Source organism: Muntiacus reevesi, chromosome 2, assembly GCF_963930625.1.
Source record: "Muntiacus reevesi chromosome 2, mMunRee1.1, whole genome shotgun sequence".
NCBI lineage: Eukaryota > Metazoa > Chordata > Mammalia > Artiodactyla > Cervidae > Muntiacus > Muntiacus reevesi.
Genome location: NC_089250.1, coordinates 280,383,317 through 280,406,954, shown reverse-complemented (window position 1 = coordinate 280,406,954; position 23,638 = coordinate 280,383,317). Strand labels below are relative to the sequence as shown.

At 46.3% G+C, this 23,638-nt stretch overlaps 1 protein-coding gene and 2 pseudogenes across 1 annotated transcript in view; 1 reads left to right on the top strand and 2 right to left on the bottom strand.

The window, feature by feature from the left end:
* LOC136157725 (zinc finger protein 420-like) overlaps positions 1–18,210 on the bottom strand; it is a 79,351-nt gene extending 61,141 nt beyond the window's left edge. Inside the window, exons 1-4 of the mRNA XM_065919517.1 lie at positions 17,997–18,210; positions 17,132–17,258; positions 16,324–16,419; positions 384–866 (exon numbers count right to left, since the gene is read on the bottom strand). Of these exons, the coding sequence (XP_065775589.1) occupies positions 384–866; positions 16,324–16,419; positions 17,132–17,258; positions 17,997–18,107 (817 nt within the window). The 5' untranslated portion in view covers positions 18,108–18,210. The remainder of the gene's footprint in view (positions 1–383; positions 867–16,323; positions 16,420–17,131; positions 17,259–17,996) is intronic.
* Positions 10,343–10,443, bottom strand: LOC136162167 (U6 spliceosomal RNA; annotated as a pseudogene).
* Positions 13,382–14,793, top strand: LOC136159635 (ATP synthase F(0) complex subunit C3, mitochondrial pseudogene; annotated as a pseudogene).
* Positions 18,211–23,638: the final 5,428 nt, after the last annotated feature.

The following is a 23,638-nucleotide window of genomic DNA, read 5'->3' as shown; positions in this document are numbered from 1 at the left end:
AATCCCTGGGTCACACACAGGTACTAGCCCAAGGCCTGTTAGGAACCAGGCCACACAGCAGGAGGTGAGTGGTGGGTAAGAGAGCAAAGCTCCATCGTCTGATCCCCATGGTTTCCATTATAGCCCGAACTACACCGTCCATGGCTGTCTGTGGAAAAACTGTCTTTTACAACATTCCTTGGTGCCAAAAAGGTTGGGGACTGATGATCTAAAACTCTGATTCCACAAATGGGGTCGGGGAAGGGGAGGAAGCAGATGCCCTTGGCCTAGATGGAGTGGGCACCACCCTTCTGCCACCCGTCAGGAAGGCTGGGTTCCTTTGCTCCCACCCTCAAGACGCCCTCCCACGAGCAGCCATCTTCCCACCCTTCCATGGAACTCACTTTCCTCCTCGGAGATCCAGGTCACGTCCTCCACCAGGGCCACTGCCTGCCGGCAGTCCACTGGGTGCTGTGACTCCACCCACAGCCGCAGCTTCTCAGGCAGCGCGCCCATGAACTGCTCCAGCACCAGCAGCTCCAGCATCTGCTCCTTGGAGTGCGCCTCGGGCCGCAGCCACTGGCGGCAGAGCTCCCGGAGCCGGGCCAGCGCCTCGCGGGGACCAGCCACCTCCTCAAAGTGGAATCCCCGGAACCTCTGCCGAGCCGTCTCAGGATCAGCCGTAGCCTTATCCAGATGCTGAGGGGGCTCCCTGAGAACCTCTGGGCTCAGGCCCTCATCTTCAGCATACAGAGCCCGGATCTGGGCATTCCGGGGAACAGCCATCTCCTGGTTCAGGGTGAGGACTTCAACCACCTCGATCTTCATCAGGCGATTCCCAGCAGGAAAAGGATCCAATTGAGGTTCCAACTGAGCCTCAGGATACTCTGCAAGTTGAAGACAGAGCAAGACAGATGGGCAAAAAAACCGCATGAAAAGTTTTGCAACGTTGTTAGCCACCAGGAAAATACAGATCAAAAACCACCGTGAAATACCACTTCCCAGTCTCTAGAATGGCTGTTATCAAGGATGGGTGGTAACAGCTGCTGGTGAGGGTGTGGAAAACCTAGAACTCTTGCACACTGGTAGCAGGAGTACAGAATGCTACACTACTTAGCAAAACAGTCTCCTAGCTTCTCAGCAAGTTACACATAGCGTTATATAATGATACACGGGTTTCAATCCAAAAGAATTAAAAACACATGTCAACACAAAAACTTGTACAAGAATGTTCACAGCAGCATTATTCATAATTGCCAAAAAAGGAGAACAACTTAAATGTCCGTAAAATGATAAATGAATAAACAAAATAAGATCTATCCATATAATACATTTGTCTTTGGTAATAACAAGGAATGAAGTTTTGATACATACCACAGCATGAATGAACCTTGACAACCTTATGCTAAGTGAAAGAAACCAGACACAAAAGGACACATATGTATCATTCTATTAATATGAAATGTCCAAAATTAACAAATATAGAGAGACAGATTGTAGATGAGTGGTTTCCAAGAGATGGGAGAGTTGAGGGGGTTGGGGGGTGACAACTTCTTTAGGATATAGAAACTGTTTTGAAATGAGATCATACTGATGGTTGTACAACCTTGTGAATATAATAAAAACCACTGAACTGTTACTTTCAAAGGGTGAACTTCATGATAATAAATTATATCTCAACACAGAATAACAAAAACAACAAAAAACCCCAAGAGACAACAAGAACCGTGTTGCTATATATGCCTACAGCCATGAGGTGACTTGAACCTGATCCCACCTCCATGGGGGCCAAGAATGAAAATATCTGGGAAAGGCAGGGATGCTGGGTCTTGGCATAGAGTCCAGAGAGCATTTGCTAAACGGAAGTCCAGGATGGCCCTGAAATGCTAAGGAACGTGCACAAAGTAACAGGAAACAAGGAATTCTCTACAACTCCAAGAAGAAATGCTAATTCTGAATGACTTAAAGATTTAAAAAATAAATTTAAAAAGGTAAATAACACAAATTATGATTTACTTTCAATTAGACTTGTTTTATAAAGACAGAAATGGCATGGTTGATATCAAGAGCAAACCTGCACTTTCATCCTTGCTATTGTAAGTATAAGTGGTTAAGCACAGCTCTACTTGGAGAGGAATTTATAGCATGAACTCAAAACCTAACAATGGATGCCTAGGAACTTTACCCGACTAATCTGCTTATATCAGGAAGCCATCCAGAGATGAAGACATGACTTCTGTGATACCCAGAGAATGAACACACAGACAAAGGCCAGCCAAAATGAAAGTTAAAGTGAAGTCACTCAGTCGTGTCCGACTCTTTGGGACCCTATGGACTGTAACCTGCCAGGCTCCTCAATCCACAGATTTTCCAGGCAAGAATACTGGAGTGGGTTGTCATTTCCTTCTCCAGGGGATCTTCCAGGCCCAGTAATCAAAACTTGGTCTCTGGCAAGAGCCAGCAGGCTCAGTGGTAAAGAGCCCAAGTCCACCTGCCAACCCAGGAGGCATGGGTTCCATCCCTGATCCGGGAAGATCCCACAGGCTTTGGAGCAACTAAGCCTCTGTGTCACAAGTAATTAGCCTGTGTTCTAGAGCCGGAGAGCCACAACTACTGAGCCCACGTCCTAGAGCCCCAGCTCTGCAATGAGAAGCGCGAGCTCCACAACAGACAGCAGACCCCACTCTCCGCCCTTAGAGAAAGGCCAGCGCAGCAACAGCAAAATAAAAGTATTGGGGGGAAAAAAAGAAAACAAAAAACAATGCTGGCTGAGGGGCCCAGAGGTCAAAGCATTTATCTCAATCAGACTCATCAGCGCAGCCGTCCCAGCTGAGTCAGTAGGCGGAGGGGCCCCAGCAGGGAGGCTCCTGTTCCAGCCCGGAGACAGATTCTGGCCAAATGGAGCCCATGCTGAGCCTCTGATCCGCCTCAGAACAGCTGTACCAGCGCCTATCCCACTTCTATACCTCAGCACGGCCCAGGGTTCCCAAGATCCCCACCAGGGAGCTGATCTGAGTACACAGAGTTCACATGGACGCCTAGGAACTTTACCATACTAATCTACTTATGAGCAGGGAGCCAGCCAGAGATGAAGACATGAGTTCTGTGATACCCAGAGAATAAATACACAGATAAAGGAAAGCCAGTATAAGACAACAGAACTCCGAACTACAACTTCTGTGGCAAAAAGCCCAGCTCTCAGGACTTGGTTGATAACTTCCAGTTTTTCTTTCTGACCCCCAAGCCAATAATCTCCAAACAGAATCTTCTCTTTTTTTTCACCATGATCTCCCCCTCCCAATCTGCTTTACTCTCAGCTCAGTTAGTAAAGAATCTGCCAGCAATGCAGGAGACCCCGGTTCAATTCCTGGGTCAGGAATATCCCCTGAAGAAGGGATAGGCTACCCACTCCAGTATTCTTGGGCTTCCCTTGTGGCTCAGCTGGTAAAGAATCCGCCTGCAATGTAGGAGACCTGGGTTTGATCCTTGGGTTGGGAAGATTCCCCTGGACAAGGGATAGGCTACCCACTCCAGTATTCTGGCCTTGAGATTTCCATGGACTGTGTAGTCCATGGGGTCGCAAAGAGTCAGACATGACTGAGCGACTTTCACTTCTCTTCACTTCAAACACAAAGGACAGTGGTTGACCTCCCCTGCTAGATTCGACTCTTGAGTAATAGCCTCTGCATGTCCTCTTTTGAGTGCGCTTTATTTCCACAACACTCATTTCCTGTGCAATGTGGTAAATGATGGAGTAAAACTGGAAGACACAGGTAGTATTGAGACACAGGTCAAGAAAGTTGTGAAAGATCCCCGTGTAAGCATTATAAAATTAGTACATTGATTTTAGGGGGACTATGACAACACTGGAATGTTCCTGTCATATTCCTGTAAAAAGCAGAACAGGAAATTACTGTTGAAAACGAGTCCCCCCAAAAACAACTTCCCTGCCGAGTTTATGCTTAACCTCTTATCCAAAACTGTATCCCCTTTCTTGTCCCCTCTGACTTCAATTCCGCGCTAACTGAACATCAATCAGTGTCAGACGACCAAAACTGCTGTGATGGATAGCATCGTACTTTAAGACAAACTGAAACTGTCTGTCCAGGACAAGATGAGCTAACAGATCCTGGAGCCACGAATCACCTGGCCAGAGACGTCTTGATAAGTCATCTCCAACTGTACGACGCTATGGAGCCTACGAGGCGCCTCTGTCCATGCGGATTCTCCAGGCAAGAATATTGGAGTGGGTTGCCAAAAAACCGGATTAAGAAATGTCACGAAAACGATGATTAACCCCAGCCTCTCCAATCTTTCCCTTTAAAACACTCCTAGGATTTGTCTGCACGTAATAAACCTTTACTTTGCTGCAAACCCCCCCGGTTGGAGTTTGGCTTTCTACGCCAAGCGCACACGAAGTCAGTTACATTACTGTGGAGTAACTGCAACTGCTTTAAAAAAAAAAAAAATCTGAAAGCGACTAGGAGTAGCGGCTGCTTGTGCGCCGTCTGTGGCCACACAAGCACCTGCCGCGTGTGTCGCCGCGCACTTAGCTGCGGCGGCTGCGGAGCTGGTTTTGGCAGGCTTAGGGTTAGGGTTAGGGTTAGGGTTAGACGACTGTGTACGAAGCGCGCCCGGCCCCTCCTCCTAACAGTGAAGAGTTTAGACGCCTACGCTCCCTTCACAGCCGCTCCGCCTCCTCTCAAAGTTCTAGGAGCTTAAGGTCGCGACTTCCGGCCTGGACGGAAGTACGTCTGCTCCCGCCGCACTACAACTCCCAGGAGCCTCCAAGTCGTGGGACTTCCGGCGCCGCCATATTGAGGCTTTTGGCAGGATTGCGGCGCACTCGCTTCTCACCTCCTCCTCTCGCGTTCCCTCTCCCGGCCTTCCTGGGTCAGTGCGGCGGAGCCTCCATACACACCTTCCCGAGCTGCAAGTCTGTCTTGTTGGGCGACGCTGGGTGTCGGGAGCGCGGCCACTTTTCCTCGAGAGTAACGAGCACCTGGATTCCCGACCTATTTTACTCCCCCGCCCCCACATTCTTTCCCTGTCTCCTTAGGGCTTTTTTTTGTCTTCCTTTCTCCGAATTTTCTGATTACACACCTCGACTCGGCAGCGGCCTCCACGGACCTCACAGGTTTTGCCTGTTGCTGGCGCGTGATCCGACGAGTGAGTCAGCTCGGGGTCAGAAGTCGCCCAGTCCCAGCCGGGGCCGCCCATCCAGACTGGCCTTGGGCGCTCCAGGATTGAAAAACAGCTCCTGGGCCACGCTGTCACTTAAAGGCCGCTGCCCGGTCACTCCTTTCCTACTTTTACAGTGACTTTTTCCTTGATGAAAATCATGACAGACATTTGACCTTCCATTTCCAAACCCTTCCCCCAACTTTCTCTCAAATAAGGCTTTGAGTTAGTTTCATGTGGATGCTTGCTTGCCTCAGTTCATACCTGCGTTATCTTGAGCATTTATTTAGTTCCTTCCTCAGGATTTCTGGAGGCTTATTCCCTCCTGGATGGACATGAGTTTGAGTAAGCTCTGGGAGTTGGTGATGGACAGGGAAGCCTGGCGTGCTGTACAGTCCATGGGGTCGCAAAGAGTCGGACCCGACTGAACGACTGAACTGATTCCCGCCTCCCCGCCCAGTCATTCTTGACTTGAAAGTACAGTTTTTTCTTTCAATTACAGCTCTTAAGGCTTGGAATTTCTCTCTGAGGATAACAAGGTGGGGCTCCCTAGGGGCTCCGTGCTGGGCCACAAGCACCATTTTGAGTAATAATCATGCATGACACTTAAAAACCTTAATTCTCCACATTGCTTAATAGCTTTTTAATTTATGAAGTTTCCATTTTTTATTCCTTGGTTAATCAGAGGAATTTTTATTTAGTGCTTTCTCCCTTATAAAAAAGTTGGGTTCTTTCTATTCTACTTCATTCGCTCTAACTGCACCCCTTCTTTAATCTGGAGCATATGTTTACTTCCGCCCCATCGCTGGGAGCACCAGCTGTCCTCCTTTGTTGCTGTCAGCGTGTCCGCCCTCCCTGCTGGAGCAACCCTTCAGGGGGACGCTGGTTGTGCAGTTATAAACACCTACTGGATGCTGTGCAGTACCTGAAATGCGTGGTAAGTGTCACTCCAGGCACCTCAGTCCTCGGTCTCATCTCCGGAGCAACTGCCCAGTCCCTCTAAAGGTAACCCTCAATGCTCTTTCGGCCCCACTTGACAGAAAATGAAAGCTCTGTGTACTAGCTAGCAAGACTGAACCTGGATCCACACCTCACTCAAGCAGGGCTGACTGACCTACCCACTTGCCTTGGGAGCTGCATAAAATTATCCCTCAGCCACAAATTCCAAGTGCTGGCTTTCAACCCACCAGCTGAAAAACCCCCAGGGGGTGGGGGTAAGATTGGGGGAATTTAGTCCCCCCATCTGCAATTCCCTATCTAGCTAGGGGGCTATTTTACAAATTCACTGAGCCTTTGGGCAAGGGGCTTAATCCTTCTGGGCCTCAGTTTCCCCACCCTAAGTGATTAGGGATCTTTTTTTTTTTTTTTTGTGATTAGGGATCTTAAGGCAGGTATTGCGAGTCGTAAAGGCGGATGGAAGCTGTTGTTTTCTTCTCTCATGCTCTCTCTGCTACCTTCAGGTAAGCGCTCTCTCTCACTGCCCAGTTTTCTAGTGAAAGCTTTGCTACCAGACCACAAAAATAATAGTAACTAATTACAATGTCCTTCTACCAGCTTGTTGCGGGGCTCAGGGGCAGCTCCCCTCATCCCCTGTTGCACCCTCCCTTTGTTTAGGATGCCCTCAGCTCACCCTGTCTCCTTCTTTCTCCACTTCTTACATCTCAGCTCTGGACATCTTGCTTCATCACCTTCTAAACATGTCTACCCTCACTGGCCTGCTGAGGCTGCTAACTGGGTCTCTCGCATTGGAAACTCCTAAGCCAAGCCCAGAGGAGGATGTGCCAAAGCTGTTGATGATCATCTTTACACAGCTGGCCTTCAAATCAGTAACAGCAGCTACCATTTCATGAAGCCCTCCAAGGACCTGCCTGGGCTTTTACAACACCACAGCCCCATTAAGCAAGTGACCAACTTTTACACAGATTCATGCTGGGAGAGGCTGAGAATCTGCAGAAGGGAGCACCTGGGAACCAAACCCTGTTCTTTTATGCCTTTTATACCAAAGAGGGCTTCACATAGCTACAATCTTTTCCTCAAATGTGCCCAAGAGTGTCTCATCCAGAAGTCACTGCACTTGCTACCTGCCTGCCAGGTGATGTCTTTCCTAACATCTCTGCTTCTCCTTGCCCATCCAGCTCTCAGAGCTATCTTCCCACCCAGTTCTAAACTAGTATTGCCCACCCGTGCTTCCCTACTCTTGTATCTTCCCCATATATATACTCTATTGTTTCATTTTTCTTCATACCACTGATTACCACCTGTAAGTATCTGGCTCATTAATTTCTCTCTCCACCCTCTCTAGAACAGCACTGCTCAGGGGAACGTTCTTTGGTGAAGCGAATATTCCAGATCTGCACTGTCCAACATAGTAGTCGTTAGCTGCAGGTGACCAGTGAACATTTGAAAGGCCAGCACAACTAAGGAACTGAACTGGTAAGTTTGTTTTAGTAGGTTTACATTTACTCAGCAACACAGGCTAGTAGCTTCTCTGGAATGAGTATAAGCCCAGTGAGACAGGGGCCTTTCCACCCTGTTTATCATGGTGACCCTTCCCTGTACCAGCACTTTGCATTTTTGCAAGTGATCAAGCAGTATTTGTTGACAGACCACAGCTTCTAAGTGCTTTGGTGAACAGTGCACCAAGACATTTGGGCCTCAGCCTTATGCTTGCCCATATTTCAAATTTCAGGAGATCTCACTGGCACTGAAATTGTGTCCCATCTGTAAGTTATGGGGAGACAGCTGCTGCTGCAGAGTTCCCATCTTTTACTTGGGAGCCTAGGCAGGTCATGGGGTAACAGGACCTTGGTCTAAACCCCCACCTGCTTCTTCCCAGATGAGCCCAGTCAGGGACTTGCGTTCATGCTCCCCCAGCATGAATGGGTCTGTGGAGTTTCTCTGGGGCTGCTGGCTGGAATAAGTATAGGACTTAAGAACAGGACTTCATGCACTTCTAGCCTTTTAACCCCTCAAAAGAAGTCAGTGTTTTTACATACTTAAGTCTTACATGGCCCTCTAACATAACCTTCTCCAAATAGAGCCTGCTCATTCCTTACCAATTTATTCTTAGGTTCCATTTCAAAAAAGTATCAATAACAAAATCTTTCCTCTATGTTAAAGTGGTTATTCCTGCTTTAAGCCACAGGTATTAAGTTTCTGTATTTTATACTCTGTTGTAGCTGCTCAACTCAGAGGATAAGTTTTTTTTTTTAAACACATTATCTAAAAATAGATAAAAACGGGTGCTCATTATTACAAGCTACAGATATTTTCTCCTTTTCAGTGTTTTTCTCATTTTGTGCTTTAGTGAGAACAATGCTATGTATGGGTTGCAGAAAGAACCTGTTAACAAAGCACCGAGTGTTCTGTCATTGAGTAGCTCATGTTCTGTGGAAACCTGTCTTTTAGTAGGAAGCTAGACAATATTCACTGCCTGGGTTGGTACAGCGACGCAACTAATTATCTACTCTGTTCTAAGGAAAAGTTGGTTTTAACATTTCTCTTGGGCCAACTTTACACTTTTCCAGAAATCCTTCCATCTTATTGTTTGTTCATTCCTGTACTTAACAAATACTTACTGAGCCCCTGTGCTATGTCAGGAGCTGGTGACACAGCAGGAAGGTGACAGTCTTCCATTTTATGAGCATAGTTAACTGGCAGGACCTCTCAAAGTGGAAGGTCACCCTCTCACCCAGTTTCCTTCTCTGGAGACAATCACATCCTATAGTTTCTATATTCTCCCAGTAGTAACAATTGCTATATTAATACCTGGTGTATGTTTGCCTGTATATTTTTAAGGGAAAAAAAAAAAGACATTGGTATCCTGTATGTCTGTACATCTTTATATACGTTAAGGCGGACTTCCCCTGGTGGCCCAGATGGTGAATCTGCCTGCAATGCAGGAGACCCAGGTTTGATCCCTGGGTTGGCAAGATCCCCTGTGAAAGGAATGGCTACCCACTCCAGTATCCTTGACTGGAGAATTCCGTGGACAGAGGAGCCTGGCAGGCTACAGTCCATGGGTTGCAGAGTCGGACAGGACTGAGTGACTAACACTTTCACTTCACATGTTCACGTTAAGGTATCTATGTTAAAAGGTATATGCTTTTAAGAAACACAAATATCTCTTGGTGATTGTTTCATATCAGTACATAAAGCTGGCTTATTCTTCATTTTTTGGCCATACCAGATGGCAAGGGGATCTTAGTTCCCCAACCAGGGACTGAACCCACACCCCTTGCAGTGGAAGAGCTGAGTCTTAACCACTGGACCACCAGGGAAGTCCCGAGCAGCCTTATTCTTTTGACAGTTGTTGAAAACACTAGAATGGGAACATGTATTGCTGAATATCTGCATAGTTTCTTTTCTCTGTATAGGTTTTTAACTTGCTATTTATTTACTCTTATCTATCCAGAAAATGGGCTCTTTTTTCTTCTTCATTTCTGACTTACTACTGTTTTTATCTTATATTTCCTCAGAACTCTTAGAAGTTTTTTTTCTCCTCAAAAAAAGTTTGAGTCCAATGCTTAGTTCATTTACTTTCCTTCTTTTTCAGTTAATAGTTAAAGCACTTCAGGCCTTGAAATTACTCCAGAGACTGTACCTGGACGCTAGGGAAGGTGGTCGTCAGATAATAGGATTAAGGTTACATGGGTCCTAGAGAGCAAATGGATGGTAACAGAGAACATGAAGTATTCTCGAATAAAGACTGCACAGTATATGACCACACCCTGATAGGCTGGATTCCTGCCTAAAGATGTTTGATAGCCTTTCAAGGTTATAGACTTTTGACCTTATCCCCAGGAATGTGACCATTTCAAAGTTCTTTGTAGCACTATTTTAAAATTTCTTTTATCATCCCCTACCTACGCTCCCCTGGGAGCCTGGCCTAGTCTTCAGACTCTCCTCTTTGAAGATTTCCTCATCTCTTGTAATTTTTCCAACTGTTTATTCACTCAGCAGTTTCCTAAGCTGTAACGTCAGTCATTTCCTAGCAACTGGGGACATGTAAAAGAAACTGAAATAAGGATGCCTGGCTCACTCACGCTACTTAACATTTGTTCTAGATGTTCTGATAGATAATAGAACCCAAATTGGAGAAACAGAACCTGTTTTACTATATATTCATACAGTTGACCCTTCACATCTGTCTGTACTTCACAATTCCATTGTATTTTTTTAAAGTAACATGAAGTGCTTCACGAGTGGCCTGTTATCTTTGTACAGGGGCCATGCTAATCCTCTCTGTTCCAATTTTAGTATGCATGCTGCCGAAGCAAGCACTGTACTGCACCATTTTATATAAGGGACTTGAGCATCTACAGATTTTGGTATCTGTAGGGTCCTAAAACAATCCCCCATGGATATCAAGAGATGGCTGTCCTGATATGATCAAGGTTTTAGAGTTTGTCTTTCTTATGACAATCTGGTGTAAAAACAGAATGAGACATCTCATTTCTATTATTCAGTGTGGGTCTCTTCAGTCTGTTTTTCTGTTGTTCTGTCAAACAAAGGGAGAGCTAAGATGAATGATCTGCCTGCACAGATTACATTGAGAATCTGCTCTCATATGAGTCCTCTGATGCTGAACACAATGAGGACTCCTACTGAAGGGCTTCTTGTCAGTGGGTTCTGTGACTCCTCATGCCTTACATTGATTACATTCTCAGACACTCTCCAATATCTACTTCTATAATATTGAAAACAGAGCTGTTTATGAAACCTCTCCACAGCAACCATTTCCCTGTGATTTCAGAGTTCTCAGATACAATGATTTGATGTAGGAACTTTTCCAAACAGAATACAACTGGAATTTTTTGTCCAGTATGAATTCTCTCAAATCAGGCTATAAGCATTTCCTGCTATGTTTCCTGGGATTTCTTGTTTGAGTTCTCATATTGAAAAACATGATGAAAAGGACTTCCTCCATTTGAGGTTTTTCCATGTGAGTCTCCTCTGTGAGCTGAGCTAAAACCAGGCTTTCTCACACTAAACGTATTTATTTACTCTTGTTCCTGAAAGAATTATCCTTTGTATAAAACAAATGATTTCCTACATCCCCCACATGTTGGTTTTATAGCCCATGTGAGTCCTCAGGCTACACAAAAAAATCTTGAGAAGAATTTCCTTCTATTCCTCCCAACAATACAATCTCCTTGTACTAGCCTTTTTCCCTACTAATGTCTATACTAATTTGAGCTGCCACATTCCTATTTGCAGGGCTCTTCTGCTTAAACTCTTGACAAATCAAAAAAAATTTAACTGTCCTGCAGGCTTTCCTACAATCATGACCTTCAAAATAGTGTCTTTATTCCACTGCATTGTCCCTAATGTTTGAATCTATACAGATTATGTCTCAAGATATTCTACCCAAGCCACACATATGGTAGGTAATACTTTCTTGAAAGAACATTGAGTGAGAAGGCTTAGATGTGAGTGCAATCAAATATTTCTCCACACTCCTTATCTTCACAGCATCTTTTCAAATTAGTGCCTTTTTGAAGATTAATTCCATGTCTTAAGCACTTACCCAGGTTCCTTTCTACTTCAGCCACTGCCTGTGCTGCCATTTTTGCTGTCATGGAGAGCTAAGACACCTGCAAACTGGGCTGCATTAGTGAGACCTAGCTTTCATTCAGTTCCAGTTCTCTGCCTTGAGGAGAGGCACAGCTACAGTAGTGCTGGGAGAAAGGGACCACTGAAGGAGATGGTCCTCTTAACAGTAAGCAGGCCATTCCAAACACCTTACTCCCATGTTTTTACATACTGCCTGGACCTCAGACAGGTGCATGCCACTGGCTTCACAGACCTTTACTTGGGTGTTTCTAAGTCACCTCCTATTCATACTTCATTAACAGAACCAGTCAGGACATGGTACAGTTGCAAAAACATGTGCATTTAGGTGGAAGCTATTAGGTAGTTCTTTGTACGATTCATCCGTCTGCTTAAAAAAGTCAAAGAGAAACTATTTCCACCCTTCAGAAGTCTTGGCCTTTACCAGACTTCCATGTCACTGACCGATGCCAAAATCTCCATAGTAGTAATACCTCTGTTTTCAGTTCAGTCACTCAGTTGTGTCCAAGTCTTTGCGACCCCATGGACTGCAGCACGCCAAACTTCCCTGTCCATCACCAATTCCTGGAGCTCACTCAAACTCATGTCCGTTGAGTTGGTGATGCCATCCAACCATCTCATCTCTGTTACTGTATTTTAAAAATGAGATACTGATACATTTAAAAAGTGTGTATGAAAAATGCATATAAATACATAGATTACAAAGAAGAGTCACAAGAAATCCCTTCAAGCCTTCACCTGTGAGCAGTTCTTTGCAGCTTCCTTTCCTGTACTCAACTGGCCCCACTGGATCCACCTTGCATGGAGATGAGCCACCTTCTCCCAGCCCTGTTGCTACTCTTGGGGCAGATGTTAACTGCCTCTTCCCCATGTGCTACTACTGCAGCCCCCTGCCTGCTCGCATCTGGGTCCTTCTGTCCTCAGAGTGAGCTGTAAAAAGCACAGCACACACCTACTCAAGGAAGGTCAAGCCCCCCCTGACAGTGGAGGCCCCAAACTTAACTTGCCTATTAGTACACCTCAGTTACTTCCTTCCAGAAGTTACTTTCCACTCCCAGAATGTGCCACCCTTGCTCCATTCTCAGGGTAACCCCAAATAGCGTTTCTGCACCTGGAAACTAAGCTCTTCACCTCGATTCTTGCCCATCTGCTGACTTTCTGTTCTTCAGGCATTGGCTTAAAATCTTGGCCCTGCAGTGTCCCCTGACCCCACCTCTAGACTAATTCCCTGTTGCTCCCTGCTTTACACCATGTTCTTTTTCTTCTTCGTCCATACCACTAGTTAACTGGTGTTTACTTGGTTATATCCGTGTAGCATGTTGGTAGAAGTGTTCATCTGTTAGACGGAGGAGTCTACAATCACAGGGATTACATTAGGTCTTTGGCTTACTACCAAGTACATACTTTCTCTTTTTTATATTGCATAGGACTCAAGGGGCCTTCTACAAATATTTCTGAGGTCAAGGGGAGACAGTGGAGGAAGAACATCACATAAAGGATTCTTTGTGACGCAGCATAAACATGTTAGGCACCTATCACCCCAGGCCTAGCTTGTAACACAGGATTTCTTGTTCTAGGACACCACCGCTGAATCTCCCATCCCTTGGGAAGCCAGCTTTTCTGACATGTGCAGAACCATAAGTGCCCAATGTCGTGCCCCGCCCCCCCTCCCCCCATGGCAGCTAGATTCAGGAAACTGCTAGATCATCCAGAGGTGCAGAGATGCAGGAAGGTCATCACCAAAGATGCAGGCCAGGTACAGATTTCACAGCTGGACACTGAAAGTTCCAGGTAGTTCCGGAGCCACTTGCATTAAAGCACAGAGAACAAAGGGGGAACACAAGAAGTTCTCCTTACAAAGCCAACACACTCTGATAGAGAAATGTCCAAAAATAACAAACACAAAGAAAACCACCCAGCTCCCCACTGTAACTTATGAACGCTGATGCAGAAATCCTAAAAAAGTTAATAGACATTGGGACATTACAACAGGGGCACGCCTATAATTATGTCACTGTCAATTTTTCAAATGAGAAAATCTCCATGATCCCTTTGGAGGGGGAACATTGACACTGTTACTAATTTTCATTTACTAGAAAGGGTGAGATGACTGTTCCTTTATCCAGATAAAAAGTGATATGAATCAAAGCAGAATCCAGAAACTTCCCCTTTTAAGTCAGAGACCAGATACTTAAAATCGTCACATTCTCAGCCCAGTGTTTTGGAAGCAGTAGCTGTGAGGAATGTAATTACCTCCTCGCGTACCTTGAATGCAAAAGAAGTAAAATAATATTTGCCAGTAATATGACTCTGTACTGACAAAATTAATGATAACCTAACAAAACTCTTACAAATAAGAATTTAGCAGCAGAGCCCCATTCCTTTGACCTCTGCCGCCGCCACCTCACTGGAAGAGAGGAAGCGGGAGAGGAGCCCACGTCTCCTGTCACCCAAGTCCTCCAGCTGCGCTGCCCCGAAGAGGGCAAGATGTTCGCCTGCGCCAAGCTTGATCAGAGCTGGATCCAGGGTTGCATACAGACCAACTTCTGCATCAGGGTTATCTCGACCAGGGACTAGGACTGGAGAGGGCTCTGCGGTATTTAATGGGACCCAGAATGGCGTGTCTCAGGTAACCCAAAGGGAGTTTCCGACCGGCGCGGTCAGCAGAGACATTGATGCTGCAGCCAAGTTTATCGGTGCAGGTGCGCCACAGTAGGAGTGGCTGGTTCTGGTGCTGGTATGGGGACAGTCTTTGGCAGTCTCATCATTGGTTATGCCAGAAACCCTTCACTGAAGCAGCAGCTGTTCTCACATGCTATCCTGGGATTTGCCTTGTCTGAAGCTATGGGTCTCTTTTGTTTGATGGTTGCTTTCTTGATTTTGTTTGCCATGTAACAAATTACTGCTTCAAATGTTGGCATTCATATTAATTACGGATATAATTCTGTGTATCTTACTGTGACTCCGAAAACTGTAGTGTTGGTGTCATGGAAATGTATGTTATTTCCAAAGTCATTTCATTAAAGATGAAAACTTAAAAAAAAAAAAAAAAAAAAAGAATTTAGCAGCAGGATAGGTTCATCTGCAGCAACTATGCAGGACTGTAAGGAAGGAGTAACCTGAGCAGATAAGACAGCAACTGGAGGGAATACCCAACTGCACGTGGAAAGCCTAACCAGCGCAGTGAGGGGAGTGGATCCCTCCTTGTACACCTATGCCAGAACTCAACTGAGACCAGTTCTGATCAAATTTCTAAATGCAGTTAAATGTAATATACATTCTAACAGCATGTTCTCAATGAGCTGATGGTAGGTATTCATCTGGTTGACAACAGATAATAGGTTTTTATAATTAAAAAAAAAAAATGAGGGCCTACCATTTATCCAAGATTGTTATAAAGCTACAGTAATACGGTGTTTACTAGGATACTGACAGAGATCAAGGAACCATAAGGGGCCAAGAAGGCCTGCATGCAACAAACAGTGACTATGAGAGAGATGATAAAGATGGTGTTCCAATAATCAGAAAATGGCATTGAAAAAACTTGTGCACCACACCAATTACACAAAGAACCCAGTACATGAAACAGCTAAAAACCCAAAAATACCGGAGTAAAGTATTTGTACAATCTGCCCATGTATGGAATGAAACCTAGATTAGGAATAAAGACAGATCTGAAAGAAAAAAAATCTGAAATCATAAAGCTAATTTATGGAGACTAAATAAAGGTAGGAGATACATATTGGACAGTTATCTGCAGTGTTACTATCCATAATATATAGTAGAGTCCTCTCCACCACCACACACAAAAGACAAACCAACAGAGGAAAAAAAAGGAAAATAGAAAAACTCACAAAAGCAAAAGTACAAATAATCTGTAAACTTAGAAACCAAACTGAATATATCTTTTCCTGTCAGATCTGTAAACCTTAAAAACAGGACCGTATCAGTCACCAGTATCTTACAAAGAGGAAAACGAAGTCTCATGTTTTTGAGCAGCTGTATGTATTTTAAAGGAACTTAAGACAGCAACTTGTTGCTACCAAATTTTTTCACTTATATCTTGGTTGATTCTACATTCTATTTCTAGAAATGCTATCTACACAAAAAACCCAACTTGACTGTGCAAAAAATTGTATGCAAGGATGTTCTGCAACCACTTGAAAGTCCATCAAGAGAAAAAAGTCAAATGTCTACACTGCATTTGTGAAAATGAATGATGCAGTCCTGTCTCCACTGAGTATGGTTATACCCCCCAAAACATAAACTTACATAAATGTAAACATTAAAACAAATCTGGCCAGAGCCACACACCAGTTACCAGAGATGACAAAAGGGCAGGGCGGTAGGCCATGAGTGAAGCAGGGTGAGGACGCCCCTTCTGCCAACCTGGCACCGGCAAGAGGTTCCCATTCAGCCAAGCAGTGCCCCCGACTGGAGCCACGGAAAATGCAGAGCTTGATTCAGCATGTTTGCAGCTACTCCTCACAACGCCCCATAGGGGTTTCCCCATCCACCTCCTTTGCTAAGACACTAGTTCCTGACTAACCGGGACTCCCACACCAGGACTCCCATGTGCCTGGTTCTCACCTGAAAAGGTGTCTTGAGGAATTCCTCTCTCCACCGACCAGAGCTCTTCCTCTTCCTCTAACTGAGATACCACATCTGGCTTGGAAAGCTGATGTTCTGCCCAAGGGAAAAGAGACAGTGCTTGGGGGTCTGTGTTCGGGAGAAAGTACTTTCCTACTGTAGCAATTCTGTCCCTGTGTTCCCGGTAGAGACGGCTTCTGGTCTAGGGCAGTGTTGCTAACTCCACCCATCCCCTTCGCCAGCTGCTTCCTTTTCTGGATTCTCTTGACTGTAAAAGAGGCAGTGGGACTTGGTTTTGGTCAGTAAAACACTAAGGGAAGTTTGTCAGCTGGGGGCTTATGGCAAGTGTGACAGCTATAGAAAGAACTAGTCAGGGCTGCCCCTGCGTTCCTTTCTGCCTTAAACTTGGATGGACATAATGCTTGGCATCAGTCAGGCACATGCTAACCTAAGAATGAAAACTTCACACTAACCATGCAGAGATGGAAGGGAGCAAGCCTTTGATGATACACCTGAGCTGGTGACACTGACACCACGTTCTGGAATTGTTGTTACAAAAATAGTAAGCATACATCAGCAGTTGGAAACATCCCCGACAGGCCCACCTCCCTGGTATTGAACACCTCTAAGAGGTGGACTAGGTAAAGTTTCAAAACTTATATGTAAAGTTGCCCTTTCCCTCAGGCTCCAGGGCCTTGACCCTTGAACTTGGATCCCTGCAGACTGAGCCAAAGCAGACACACACTTCAAAGGCACCACATTGGGGCTGCAAAGCACAAATCTTTATTGACACAGAGGCCATCCTTACCCACTGAGACCAGGTTCCTGTAGTTCTCCAGCATCACCTCCCTGTACAGGGACTTCTGTTCGAGGTCCAGCTTTCCCCACTCATCTGGGGTAAAACCCAAGGCCACATCTTCAAAGGTCACTGGTTCCTAAAACCCACAGGTGCCTGTTCAGCCAGGGCCTGTTGTCACCCATGCTGACAGGAGGAGGAGGGTGACTGAGCACATGTAGGCACAATTAACAGGGTGACGCGAGCATTCCAGATGTCTCATCACGAGTTCCTGAATCTGTCTGAAACAGCAAACCCAAGCTTGATCCTATCAGGTCACAGCAAGTAGGACAACCCATGTGGTCAGAAAACACTGTTCATTCTCTGAAAACCTGTCCATTTCTTACTAACCTGAGGATTCCAACAGTAGAATCAGGTGTATCCTTTCTCCTACGCAATTCCGTGAGCTAAACCAGCATACTTCAGCCTTTAGCCTCCATCAGCTGGCTAATTTGCTACTACTTCCTTCACCTATCAGGAATTCATCCCCATCTCTCTCTTCACCCAGTGACTAAGCTTTAACTCCAAAGTACAACTGAAACCTAAGTGAAGCCTGATTCCTGCTTACACCTGCCAATGGCTTTCCCCGCTCTGTTTAAAAGATGTTAGAATCCCCCGCGATTTGTCCTCTATTCTATTTGTTCCCTTGAAAAGCTAAGCAACTTGCTATCCCTCCGCCCACTAGGGTCCCTCCTCCTCCTGCAGTCCCCCTCCCCTTACCTAGATGCCAGGGGGCCTGGGGGCATCTCAGGGAACGCGAGTGCCTGCATCACCCCTCCACCCCCGCTCCCAAATCCAGCGGTGGACTCTGAACCTTTATCAAGAAACCTTTACTCACACGGAACCAATCCGTCGGAAGCCCGGAGGCCATAACTTCCTCTTCCTCAACGAGTCCTGTGGGAGTAGGCAGAGTCCTAAGAAGGTCGAATTTGGGAGGTGGAAGGGGCATGAGGGTTAGTCCAAGGCCCCCGCCCCCTCGACCCAATCAACAGGAAATGACAGGTCTAACCCCAACCTCGGAAAATGCTCTAAAAAGTCGTCTCCGCCTGTTCTCGAACACCCAAAGGGGCGATTTCCCAGCCTCCTCACCCAGACGGAGTTGGCCCCCTACCCAGCCCGCAAGCGCCCGGATGGGGTCGGCCCGTCTCGCGCCCCTATGGGCCCAGAGTCCCCGACTCTCGCTGCCCTGAAGGCCCTACGGCGGACGGACGGCAGACAAGCCTGGCTCTGGGCTCCTGCGATTGGCGGGGTAGCGGCCACAACTAGGCGCTTCCCGCGGAGCGGCCCTGGAACACAGCCCCCGACGGGCGCAGGTTTCGCGCCACACTCACCCTGCGCGCGCGCGCCGCACAATGGCGCCTGTCAGCCCCCGGCGAAGTGCGTCAGTGCGTCCATTTGGACTACAACTCCCAGAGATCCCCGCGGCGCGGCGCACTCCACGTTGCGGGCGGCGGACATCTTGGCGGCCAACTCGGGGCGGTAGGCGAAGCCCGGGTCGCGGAAAGAGCGCCGTTGGCGATCCCGCTGGACAGGAGGAGGCCTTCGAGGGGCAAGTCGGGCCGCTGGTGGGTCCCAGCACCTGCATGGGCGGCGAGGCAGGCTGAGATGGAGCCTCGCCAAGCCTCGAGGGCTGCAACGCGTGGGACGAATCGGAAATGAAGAAAGGGAAGGCGTGGGAGGGGCAGGGCCGGAAGTTTTGAGGGGCGCAGCGCTTCTCACACCGAAAGTAGAGAGAGGAGGGGCGGGCCGGAAGTGCTTTGAGGCAGCGGTAGAGTTGGTCCCTTTAGGCTCAGCAGTCAAGAATTGGGCAGCAGTGCAGAAGACACAGAAGATGCGGGTTCAATCCCTGGTCGGCAGAATCGCCTGGAGCGGGAAATGGCAGCTCACTCCAGTATTCTTGCCTGAAGAATTCCATGGACAGAGGAGTCTGATAGACTTCAGGCCAAAGGTTCCGATACCGCTGAGCACAAAGTCCTGCCAAGTTCCGGGGAAGAGGGTACTAAGTGTGTATTCACAGCTAAGGGAGGGGTGAAAGGGGTTGGGACGGTTGGACGTGTTCTGAAGGCGGGACTGAAATCCTCCCGAGGTCCTGGGAGGAAAAGAGGTAAGGGCCTGCCGTGAACTGTGCGTGTTTGAAAGTGTTAGTCGGTCGTCGTGTCCAGCTCTTTGCGACCCCGTGGACAGTAGCCCGCCAGGCTCCTCTGTCCATGGGATTTCCCAGGGAAGAATACCGGAGTGGGTTGCCATTCCCTTCTCCAGAGAATCATCCCGACCCAGAGATGGAATCCGGGTAGATTCTTTATGGTTTGAGCCACCAGGGAAATGTGCAGAGCGTGAGGCTAAATGTCCTCCAGGCCCAGGGAGGGGAATGGGGTCAGGACTAACTACCCACCCAAATTGTGAGGAAAAAGTGCACTCTCGGGCAAGTGCACCCGAGGCAGGGGAGTGGAGGGAGGGTTGTCCACGGGTAAATCAGAGCTGGACGGAAGCGGTGAAAGTAGATTTTGTTCAATGAACTGTTGAAACGGGAATGGAGACTCCAGTGTAGAACAGAGCTCAGTTCTGAATACAACTAGAGTAAGTGGGGATTTATGGCCTAGGAGTAAGGGGAGAGGTACCAGTGGGTAGAAAATTAGGAGGAGACATCCTGTCTGGGGGATTCTAGCTGGACAAAGCTAATAGACTGTTTTAAGGAAGGCAGGCCAGGGTGATGATGTATCACCTGGGAGAGAGAGTAGGGGTGAGGAATTTGATCAGATATCAAGAGTAGGGGAGTCTTCATAAACTGACTTGGGATTGTTGCTCAAATGGGATTCTATGAGGCAGTACACGTATGGGCCTTACTGGGGAGAAGGTTCAGAGTAACTTTGCTAGCGTTTGGCTAAGCAGAGAATCAGGGAGTTGGTGTGGTGTGGGCTGAACAGGAAGGATCCTCTGTCCTGGGTCCTCATCTGTGAGCCAGGTGCCCATGTCTAGGAAATGGAAGAAGCCTTTCCCTGCCCAGGACCTGGTGTGTGCCCCTCTTCCTTGAGCCCAGTCCACTCTCATCTTTCTTTGGAGCCCAGGACAAAGTAGTCTGATGTCTTCCTCAAAGTCCAGTATCTGGTGTCCTTCCATCTTCCTGAGGTTCCAGGGCCCAGACTCTGATATCTTCTCTCCTCCTTGGTGCTTGGGACTCTCCTACTGAGACGCAGGGCCCAGTGCACTCTCTCTCCACTTCCTAGCAGGTTTCAGCAGCCTTATGCCACTTTTTTGAGTCATCCTGTCCACTGCATGCTATGCTTGTTCCAGCAGTTGTACATTTCTGTGGCCACTATGGGAATATCCACATGAAGGCTGCACATTGTTCATCTTATTTGTTGCAGTTAAGACAGTGGGTCTGTTGACTTGGGCATATTAGTACTGACTCACTAACCATGCATTTCCTTGAATTTTTCTTGGCTGTTATAGCTAAAACAACTTCCCCGTTCATTAAATAATTCAAGCGTCTTTCTCATATTTTCACTTAAAAAAAATGGTGTTCTGTAGCCATGGGTAGTGGGACAAGGCAATTAATTAGCCACATTGTTTTCTTCTGGTTATGACTAGGGATCCTTCTAGTGGTTTACTGTCAATCTGATAGAGGCTTTAACATCTTAAGGAAACAGGCCGCCTTGGAGGTTCTTTCAGTTCTTTCTGTTTGTATGCTATAGAGTAAAAACATGACTTTAGGTTAAAAGGTGATCTTAAGTATATTATTTAAGATTGATTCATGAAACTCACTTTAGTACAACTTTTAATAATAAATTGCATGTTCTTTTTCCCATTTAGCAAATTAAGAATACTATTTAATTTGCTGTAACTTGATTACATTAAAAACATTTCTGAGGGGTTTTCCTGGTGGTTCAGTGGATAAGAATCTGCCTGCCAATGCAGGGGATGCAAGTTTGATCCCGGGTCCGAGAAGATCCCAAGTGCCATGGGGAAACAGCCCACGCGCCACACTACTGAAGCCTGCTTGCCTAGTGCCTGTGCTCCACAGCAAGAGAAGACACTGCAGTGAGAAGCCAGCTCATTGCAACCGGAGAAAGCCTGTACACAGCAGCAAAGACCCAGTGCAGCCAAAGATAAATAAGTAAATAAACACATTTTTGGATGAATGTTAACTGTTACGTACGTAAAATGTCAAAAATGTTATGCATCCTACCTAGATGTCCATCAGCAGACGAATGGATAAGAAAGCTGTGGTACATATACACAATGGAATATTACTCAGCTATTAAAAAGAATGCATTTGAATCAGTTCTAATGAGGTGGATGAAACCGGAGGCTGTTATACAGAGTGAAGTAAGTCAGAAAGAAAAACACCAATATAGTATATTAACGCATACATATGGAATTTAGAAAGACAGTAACGATGATTCTATATGTGAGACAGTGAAAGAGACACAGATGTAAAGAACAAACTTTCAGACTCTGTGGGAGAAGGCGAGGGTGGGATGATTTGAGAGAATAGCATTGAAACATGTATATTACCATATGTGAAATAGATTGCCAGTCCAGGTTCGATGCATGAGACGGGGTGCTCAGGGCTGTGCACTGGGATGACCCTGAGGGATGGGATGGGGGGGGAGGTGGGAGGGGGGTTCAGGATGGGGGACACATGTATACACATGGCTGATTCATGTCAGTGTATGGCAAAAACCACCACAATATTGTAAAGTAATTAGCCTCCAATTAAATAAATTTTTTAAAAATTTTATGCATCCTGTTTGCATACAGGGCCCTAATCCTTGTTCAGAACCTTCAGGGCCAGAAGTATTTTGGAATTCATAAGCATTTGGATTTCAGCAGTATAGGAAGGTAAACACACCACACCACATGTAACATCCCCAGCAGGTCTGGGGCAGCATCTGGGTGTAGCAAAATACACGGATACAGTGTATCCGCAGCAAAATACATAAGGGATCACACTAAATTGGAAAAAAGCAGTGTGTAAATAGCTGTGTTGTGCTCAGTCACTTCAGTCGTGTTTGACTCTTTGTGACCCTATGGACTGTAACCCACCAGGCTCGTCTGTCCATGGGGTTCTCCAGGCAAGAATACTGGAGAGAAGTTGCTGGTTCCTCCAGGGGATCGTCCCAACCCAGGGATCAAACCTGTGTCTCCTGCATTGCAGGCAGATTCTTTACCCACTGAGCCACCTGGGAAGCCCTACACAGCCTTGTTATTTCAGCTAAATTTTGCAGATGCATAATAGGGGAAGAAACTTTCTTCATTAGAAAAGGTTTTAAAATTGCAGAAAAAGCATTGTGGTTCATTTATGAAAATGCCTAGATTAGCAATAATAGTTTCATTCAATTGCAGTGTTTAATTTGCACTTCATTTCTCTTTGTATACTCTATATAGTTTAATAAGCATGTTTATTGAGATACTGAATTGTTGAAATAGATTAGTATTCTTTCATATGCTTTTAAAATCAACAGTGCACTATTGGCTGAATAAGAGATATAAAACTATATATTGACCAAATCACTATAGCAGCTGGTGGCATTCAGTCCACTCAACAATGGACCTGTGATTTGGTCTCCACTCATCCTTATTGTCTTATTTCATCACACAGAGCATCTCAGAGTGTTTCATGTGAAGGGGAACATGTGTTTAAAACTCATTTAAAAAAAAAAAGATGTACAGTTTTGTCTTTAAAACATGAGCCTCTAGAACACTTCTCAGAACTCCTCAGAGCTTGAGAACTTCAGCTTGGAGAAGCAGGAATAAATCAATCAGCACATTAACTATAAATTATTAGTATCAGAACTGGTTCCCCAAACAGGCTTTGGGGTCGTGACTACTACACATTTGTTCTATGCCTGTTCTCCCCAAGATAAAGGGTGAGTTGAAAATCAAGATAATCCAGGCTGGGTGTAGCACATGGAGGAAAGGGGAAGAATCAGAGCTCTGAGCAGAGACAGACCACGTGCAACTTCCAGAAGTGATCTGTTTCAGAGAGGAGTGTGGGAAGTCCATGGAAACTGGGCAAACCAATAAGTCAGGTTTGGCATCCCTTTCAGAGCTTTGTACCCTGTATCCTATAGGGTGTGTCTGGCCGTAAATAACTGAAAATTCAGCGATGATAAGCACCGGTTCCTCAAAAAGGAACGTCCTGGGACTGGTTAAGCTGCCAGTGTCCCCAGGACCAGACTCTTACTTTCCCTGTTGCTCTCATCAGCGGAGCAGCATGCCACCCTTCTTCCTGGCCACTGGAGGGTAGACAAGAAGCCAGCAACCTGCTTACTGCTAGTCCTTCAGTTATTCAGTTCCTCAGTCATGTCCAACTCTTGCAACCCCATGAACTGCAGCACACCAGGCTCCTCTGTCCATCACCAACTCCCAGGGCTTGCTCAGACTCAGGTCCATCAAGTCGGTGACGCCATCCACCGTCTCATCCTCTGTCTTCCCCTTTTCATCCTGCCTTCAATCTTTCCCAGCATCAGAGTCTTT